Source organism: Homarus americanus, unplaced genomic scaffold (genome assembly GCF_018991925.1).
Source record: "Homarus americanus isolate GMGI-L3 unplaced genomic scaffold, GMGI_Hamer_2.0 scaffold2539, whole genome shotgun sequence".
Taxonomy (NCBI): Eukaryota; Metazoa; Arthropoda; class Malacostraca; order Decapoda; family Nephropidae; genus Homarus; species Homarus americanus.
In genome coordinates this window covers 7,518,515-7,526,908 of record NW_024725489.1, presented here as the reverse complement: position 1 = coordinate 7,526,908, position 8,394 = coordinate 7,518,515, and the positions used below count along the sequence as shown (strand labels likewise).

At 46.5% G+C, this 8,394-nt stretch overlaps 2 protein-coding genes across 2 annotated transcripts; both read right to left on the bottom strand.

Moving 5' to 3' along the window:
* Nucleotides 1-600: 600 nt before the first annotated feature.
* Nucleotides 601-1,332, bottom strand: LOC121865129. The gene has a single exon (XM_042364454.1). It carries the CDS (start codon nucleotides 1,330-1,332, stop codon nucleotides 601-603), a length of 732 nt encoding a protein of 243 aa, XP_042220388.1.
* A 625-nt stretch (nucleotides 1,333-1,957) lies between these two features.
* On the bottom strand, nucleotides 1,958-3,914 carry LOC121865127. The gene is made up of 2 exons (XM_042364453.1): nucleotides 2,903-3,914; nucleotides 1,958-2,691 (listed from the first exon to the last, which is right to left on the bottom strand). Exons 1-2 carry the CDS (start codon nucleotides 3,912-3,914, stop codon nucleotides 1,958-1,960), a joined length of 1,746 nt encoding a protein of 581 aa, XP_042220387.1.
* Nucleotides 3,915-8,394: the final 4,480 nt, after the last annotated feature.

Sequence of the window (8,394 nt, the reverse complement as noted above, 5' to 3'; positions counted from 1 at the left end):
CCCCCTTATAAAATTACAGTATTGTGGCGCCATGTGAATGACTCACCTACCCATGCAAATTATAAGTCAGTGTATGGAACCGTGCAAAATAAACGTAAGTGCAATTATCTGCCCGTATCTGTGATCCCTTTCTAATAATCAATGACTTAGTTGGAAGTTGAAAATTAATGGAATTCATTAAATCATCATTTATCAAGTACACAACGCATTGAATGTTGGAAGTGGAGTGAAATTCTACGTAGTGATACACCATAATATCCTGAGTGAGTAACCAGTGTGAAGGTATCTAAACCCGACGGGGAAAAACATGTTTGTTTATGTGTCATCCTACTCATTGCTGCTTGCGGTAACACCCACTCCGTTGAGCGTTTACGCTCAAAACCAAATCAGGCCTTTGATACTTAATGCTTTGTCACGTTCTTGTGACCATGCTACCCCAAGGCTGGTGGTATTTAACTTTAATTTTGTCATGTTCTTGTGAGTATGCTGCCCTCACGCTGGTGGTATTTAACTTTGTCACTTTCTTGTGACTGTTGCTGCCCTCAGGCTATCAGTACTTATCAGCTCCTTAGGACATCTCGGTCCTTTGACGTTCGGACATCACTGTCTTCTTATGTGGATACCCAATTCATTCTCCTGGCCGACTCCGTCAGCCCCTTCCATTGCTCCCTCCAACAAGCATAATTTTGTCACAGGTCGCAGCCTTTTGGACGTCGTCGTCTTAACCACTGCCTGTCGGACAAGTCCATCCTCTCCAGCCTTGACTTCCATCACTCGACCAAGGTGCCATTTGTTGCGTGGACTATTTGCTTCTGCTATAATGATTAGGTCACCAGAGCGAAAGTTGAGCCGTGGTCTGAAATGCACTTGTCGAGTTCTGAGTTGAGGGAGGTACTCCGTCAGCCAGCGCTTCCAAAATTGATCTGCAAGGTACTGGACATGCTTCCACCTTCTGTGGTATGATTCGCCTATTGACCTTCCACCTAAGGGAAGATTACCCTTTTGACTTAAGTGCAAAAGATCAGCAGGAGTGAGAGCCTTTGGTTCATTTGGAGTGTTTGGAACCGGGGTGATTGGCCTCTCGTTAACTATGGCTTCCACTTCACAGAACAGTGTTTGCAGACGTTCATCGTCTAAAACTTGTGAGCCCACAATCGCCTGCAGAACCTTCTTTACTGTGCGAATCTGCCTTTCCCATACTCCCCCCATGTATGGGGCAGCTGGTGGATTGAAGACCCAGTCAATATCTGCTTTCTGTAAGGCACCTCTGAGTCTGTCATCTTGCTCCCAACTTTTCACTGCCAGTTTGAGCTCCTTGGCTGCCCGTACCATGTTTGTCCCATTATCCGATCTAATACGCTCTGGTGTACCTCTGCGTCGTGAGAACCTTGTTATTGCGTTGAGGAAGGCATCTGCGTCTAATGAGGCCAAGACTTCTAGATGAACAGCCCTAATAGTTAGACATGTAAACAGACATCCCCAGTTCTTAACCTGTTTCCTCCCTACCTTGATAATGAATGGACCAAAACAGCTTGCCTTTGATGCCGACTTCTCCAGTTGTTCCGTCAGCACACTGCACAGCGTCGTATGATTCTATCAAGCAAGCGTCTGCCCTGGGGAATCCAATACCTTTGCCTCACACACGCCATCGTGTGTTCTCGTCCGGCATGTCCGGCTCTCTCTTCGTGCATCTCCCGCACTATGATTTCGGTGATGTGGTGGTCTTTAGGCAGCAAGATTGGCTCCTCACCACTTCGCCCAAGAAGGGTTTCTTTAATTCTTCCCTTTGATCTGAGCAACGTTCGCGTGTCCTAGTAAGGTTCCAGTTTATATAGCTTATTGTCCTTCGGCAGCTCACCCTTTATGACAGTTTGGATTTCTTTCTCATAAGCCTCTTTCTGCACCAATCTTATAATTGTCTGCTCAGCCGACTGTAGTTCCTCAGTGCTTAGCCTCTTCAGTTTGAGGCGCAGGTCTGCGGTCCTTGTACTGGATCCGAGCCACCAAATGAACCTTTAATCCATGCCACCCCTTTCACCAAGCGGTACCATGATGAGTACCTGAGCCACAGTTTGGCGAGGGACCATTTTGACTGCTCACTCACTGCCAGAGCAACTACAGATCTCTGGTGTACTTCTCCTTTCACCTCCAGTAAGTCATTCAGAACTGCTGGCAGTTCCTTTCCCTTTGGCCACCGTTCTTCAACACTGAGTAGAAAGTCAGGACCTCGTATCCACCATGATACTGCAACTAGGTCCAGGACAGGTAATCCCCTAGTTGCATCATCCGCTGGATTCAGCGATGTGCCGACATGTCTCCACTGGTCAGTTCTTGACAGCTCTTGTATGACTGCTATCCTGTTGGCTATAAACGTTTGAAATCGTCTGCTCGAATTGGCGATGTACTGCAAGACTAGCATGCTATCCTTCCAAAAATATGATTCGTGTATGGTCATGGTCATTTCTCGGCGAATCGTTCGATCAGCGTTCACTGCCAGGACAGCTGCACAAAGTTCCAGCCTTGGTATTGTCAGTTGCTTGAGTGGGGCCAGCTTGGCCCGTCCGTACACGAAAGAGCACTGGATACTTCCGCCAGAGTCTACCAATCTCAGATAAGTCACCGCACCGTAAGCAGCCTGCGATGCATCGCAGAATGTGTGCAACTGTGCTGAGATGATTTCTTTAGCACATGCTGTTTTTAGGCATCTGGGTACCCTTAATTTCCCTAATCGACGCCTGCATTCACACTGAAATAATATATTAGCCCTGATGATGAATGGGGCCACGAACCCCAGTGGGTCATAAATAGAACTGACCAGGCTTAGTACTCCTCTCCTGGTCGCTGGCCTTGAGTTTGGTTGCACCTTGATGGCAAGCTGATCACCTTCCAGGAGCCACCTAACCTCCCAGGGCTCGCTCCATTGGCAATTTGTTTTGCCTGAGATCAATTTCCTTCAGTGCATTTTGCCTCTCCTCCGGTGGGATGGTAGCCAACACTCCTTTGTGATTACTGGCCCACTTAGTTAACCGAAATCCTCCACACGCCAACAGTCTTCTAAGCTGACACGCTAACATTGATGCTTCATTTGATGAGTCCAGCAACATAAGTAGGTCGTCAACACAGAAGTTGACTTCCGCTTCCGCCACCTTGTCGGGAAACTCGGATCTGTGGTCTTGAAATGTGCGCCGGAGAGCGTAAGGTGCACATGAAGGGCTCCACACCCCACCAAAGATGTGCACCTTCATCCTGTAAGTTACTGGCTCTCTACTCAGGTCCCCATTCTCCCACCAGAGGAATCTTAACGCATCTCGATGTTCTGGCGCTACATGGATTTGATGGTACATAGCCTCCACATCTGCCATGATGGCTGTAGTTCCTTGGCGAAATCTAAACAGGACTCCAAGTAATTTGTTGATGAAGTCTGGACCTTGTAGTACCTGGTTGTTCAGCGATGTCCTTTTGTGTTTGGCTGCACAGTCAAAAACTATGCGTACTTTGTTTGGCATATTTGGGTTCAACACCGGGTGATGAGGCAGATACCAGACCAGTCCAGTATCTGACTCCAACTGGCACTTAGGCACTGATTCAGCATATCCTTCAGCTGGCAGTTTATTTATTTCCTCTACGTATCCTTGTCGCAGCCGTGCGTCCTTGGATAATCTCCTTCGAAGCCCATCTAGTCGACGCTCCGCCACGGCCTTGTTGTTTGGGAGTTCCGTGTTCTCATTACGGAACGGTATGGGAAATTGGTAATGACCATTAGTTTTGATGCCTGTCTCTGACCATAACACTCTTTTGTCCTCAAGTGAATGAGCTGCTGACTGCAAGGCTCCTGTGTCCCCACTTTCCAGCTCCCAAAAAAGCTTAACTTGTCTTTCCAGACGGGTTTCAGGACTCACGACAGTTTCGGTCATCAGGCATCCTGACATGCAAACTCCTTGTGCGTCTTGGTGCCCCACCGGTCCATTTACTGTCCAACCCAGTCGCGATTTTATGGCGAATGGCATTCCATCCCTTCCTGCTCTGACCTCCAAGGGCACCAGGGCCTGTGGCACATCTTGTCCTATCAGAATTTCTATTCTGTTGCTCTGCAATTCTGGTAATCCCACACCTCGCAGGTGGGTTCACCTTGAGATATCACTTGTGTTCACTACGGAGTTGTGCAGCGTTGTGGGGAAATTTTGTAAAATGAGTACTTTCGGCATAAGTATGGTTCTTCCTCGTTTCATGGTTGCACCAACCACTTCTAGATCTACCTCCGCTGACTCGAGTATCATCTCTTGGGCAAGTGTACCCATGGTTACCAGGGTAGGTGTCCCTTTCACCCTTAGTTTCTGTGCCAGATCTTTGGTGCAATACGACCTGTCGCTGCCTGCGTCCAAGAGAGCTAAAGTTCTGATGTGATTTCGTTGGTGTGAGTCCTTTCCCCGAATCTTCACACTCACTATGGGCAGTACAATCTTGGCATTTTTCGTCGATAGTCAGATGTCGCTTTCGCAGCTGTATGGGTTTTCATGGCCGTCCTTTGTCCCTGTAGCATAGACATGGCCTATTTTTCCGGCCATGTACGAACTGTCGTTGGCTTTCTGGGCCATGCCAGCATCAGAGGTGCTTGCCATTGACTCCTGTTTCACGAGACCTTGAAAATTTCGCTTTACGCCACCCTTGCGTGTGTTTGACATACTTGCAGTAAGTGCCTCCCTTCGTTCTTGATGCAACAGTCTAGAATGCTTCTCTTTGCACCCATCAGTGCCACACCTGAAGCGTGACCAACACTCAGCAACAAGGTGGCCCACTTTCAGACACAAGAAACAGCAACGTAATCTTTTTACCCTCTCTAACCTCTCCCTCACTGACATGCTCCGGAATTTGTCTCACCCTGGTAATCCATGTGCTCTGGAACACACTGGGCACGTGCCTTTTCCAGAGCTTGTTTCTCCTCCATTGCCTTTCGCTTCACTGATAGTCACTAGGCCCACGGCACGTTTGCTTGACGATGATCCTTCTGGTCTCTTCTTACTTCCTTCTTGACTGTCCTCGCTTGATAGCAGAGCCATGTCATCCATTGTCACCACTTTCTCCTCCAAATATAGCGCTAACCACTTCACCAGCCCCGTTCTGTGTCCTGTCGACTTCGGATAATTCCGTACATCATCCACAAAGCGTTCTCTCAATTTGGGGGGAAGCTTAACCACCAGCGTTCTGAAGGTCTGCCTTGTTTCAAGTTCAGACATCAAGTTCAGATTCTCCAGATGGCTTACTGCACCCCATAGCTGAGATGCCAGTTTTCGCAGCCCTTCATCGTCGAACGCCCCGACTGAGCGAGCGTCTATGAGCCTCTTCACCAGCTGGTCCGCATATGCATACCTATCTCCAAACCTTGCCTCCAGGATCTTGATTGCCTTGTTGTAGGCTCGGTCTGGCTCTAGATAGTCGCATCCCATGAGCAGTTGGTACTTGTACTTCTCTGGCACGGCCGCATTTGTCATGTATCGACGGAAGGCATGCGTAAAGGTCCAAAACTCCGCCCGACCTTGGCCTTTAAACTTGGGAAGGGTGGCTTGCGGCACGCACATCGTAGCCACTAACTCTTTTATTTCTTCATCCTTCCCTGATTCTCTCTGTGGATGCATAATTGTGATTTGAGGCGCTTTGTTTGCAAGCATTGGCGGTAGAGATGATTCCATTTTCTCGACATTGACCGATGCCTGTCGCTGGGTTTCATCCCGTACTATTGGCTTCTCATAATTGCTGGAGTTCTCTGTCGAAGGTTGTGAGCTGTCATTTCTTCGTGTTAGTGCTGATGTCTCTTGACTCGCCACCCTTCCAGTGTGCATCGTTTTCATCCACCCTGCCTTAAGCTCTCGCAAGGCTCGGTTTACTTCGTCCGACTCTGCCTCAGCTCTGGCCTCTGCTTGTTGATAATCCAATTCCCTACTGTGACCTTCCCGTGGATCCTGGTATTGCAAGCTTATTTCCTGTTTCACCACTCTCTGATTGTACCTCGCGGGCGGATCCATTGTCATTAGGTCAAAATGTTTGCTTCCATCTAGGTCCGACTCTCCTTCCATGTCGTCAATATACCCAATCTCCAACATCTTGCTTATTCAGGTAATTTGAATTGCGTTCGTTTCCACCACTCTTAAATCAGGGCACATTCATGTGCCTTGTCTCACTCATAAATCAGGGCATGTTTGTGTGCCTTGTCTCACTAAAATTATGAGGGCACGTTCGTGTGCCTTGACTTGTACTCATTTATCAGGGCACGTTTGTGTGCCTCGTCTTATTGCTTTCGTTACAGTCGTCCTGGCACTCACTTAGCCCACTCTAACTTTCGCACCTGATATCATTACAAACTTTACATTGATATTTGGGTTACTTACAAAGCAATATCACTTCAGTCAACTATGATTGCTAATTGTGTTTTGCACTTACGTCAGACAACAAAATGACATGTGTTTTCATTCTCATATGCACTACACTAGGAGTGATAAAGATCACTGAAACAAGACTATTTTGTGGACTAACAGGGTTTAACTATTATCGATGCGAGAAGTATACGGACGCTGCACCGCACTTCTCGCCACTGGATACACACACATACACACCCACACGCACACACTCGTCCCTCGAGTGACGCGTGTTGGTGAGCCAAGCTACACTGGGAGTGGCTGAGCTCACTCTGACAACATTATTTTCTTCAATAACAAAAGGTCCAAATATTATCGCCACGATAAATCTACGGGTGTTGCACTGTACTCCGTGGCACTGGGAACACACGCGCACGCACACACGCACACGCACATCCCTTCAGTGGGTTGAGTTGGGTTGACCTTGGTTCCTCTGCTGCCTGCACGTTGATTCAAGTTAACACCTTGCTACACGGTAGACATCCACGTTTGACTGAAACCGCCATCCGGGCGGTTACAGGATTAATTAGACTTGTCACGTTAAACTCGAACATTATAATTCGGTCAAACCTGTTGAATACAATTCATTTTAGTATTTCAAATAAATCATACATAGGCACTCCTACATAAATGTTTAATCCAATATATATTTACATAACAATCATAGCTATGTAATTAGTCTAATCTTAACACTTACAATGAGTACTTAATTTGCCATATTTCTATATTGTCACAATGATAATGATGCAATGGACACAGTCTACCTGTGTACACAATAAGTACTAGTTAAACTTACGTGTTGAAAGTGTAGAGAGAAACGAGGGTAGGTGTTGCTTCTAAGATATGGGTAGCTATAATGCCAGCCCGATCGCCTGGCCCACCCTGGCTGGTCGACAAGGGCTGAGTCAGGTGATTATGATTATACATAGACAAGCTCCCCTTACACACTTCAACCTCCTCTGGGCCTCTCATCTCCACCATGTCAATACTCTATATATTGTATACGGGCAGGCACACTCAACAAACATGATATGACTTACAGCCGAACATAATGTTTGTTTGTGTGTCATCCTACTCATTGCTGCTTGTGGTAACAATATATATATATATATATATATATATATATATATATATATATATATATATATATATATATATATATATATATATATATATATATATATATATATATTTGCGTAATATTCAGAAATTTCAATGTGATATTTAGAAACGTTAGAACAGAAATAAACAATCTACCGAACAGGAAAGCATAAGTAGGCCAGGCTGAAACACCTTCGCCTCATGGCAAGTTAAAACAAACTCTCCAAGCAACGCCATCGAGCGGGGAGTGGGAGCATTTTGAACTAGGCCTATTCAAAACTAAATGTACTTTATCGAATTGATGAAGACACGATTCATGAAGTTAAGGGGCAACTATAATTTTTAAAGTTATTGTGGATAGTCTCCCAGTCTAAATATGTTACGTGTGTCCTTGAGAAATTATTAGTAATACACAAAAGAAGATGTCATGGTGGGGCAGGCGAGCACCCTGAAGGATGAGACGCTGACCGAGCCCAGTCAGCGCCGGTCATTGACCAAAGCGGACGTCTACCACGCGTTCTGCCAAGGAAAACGACCACGTGGCCTTGTCCCTTCCAACGCACGTTTCATCAGTGTTGCAAGTAAGTTTTTTATTCGATCTCAGACAGTGTTTAGATAGGGCGGAGAAGAATTTAACAGTAGCTAACAGAGTGCTCCTTTTGCAGGGTTACGAGATCCCACTCGGTTGGCCGGCGGTTGGTTGGTTTGGAAGATATAGCTGGCAACGCACGAGGCGAACAGGTGTCTCTCACGACTAACTACGTGGGACCAGCATCCGCACTTTGATCGGTGGTCGATGTGGTTCATCAAATCTCCCAACCTTGGTTCATACAACACCACATCTCTTCAGTCACTCAGTGAAAAATCTTACTAACGGGAAAGT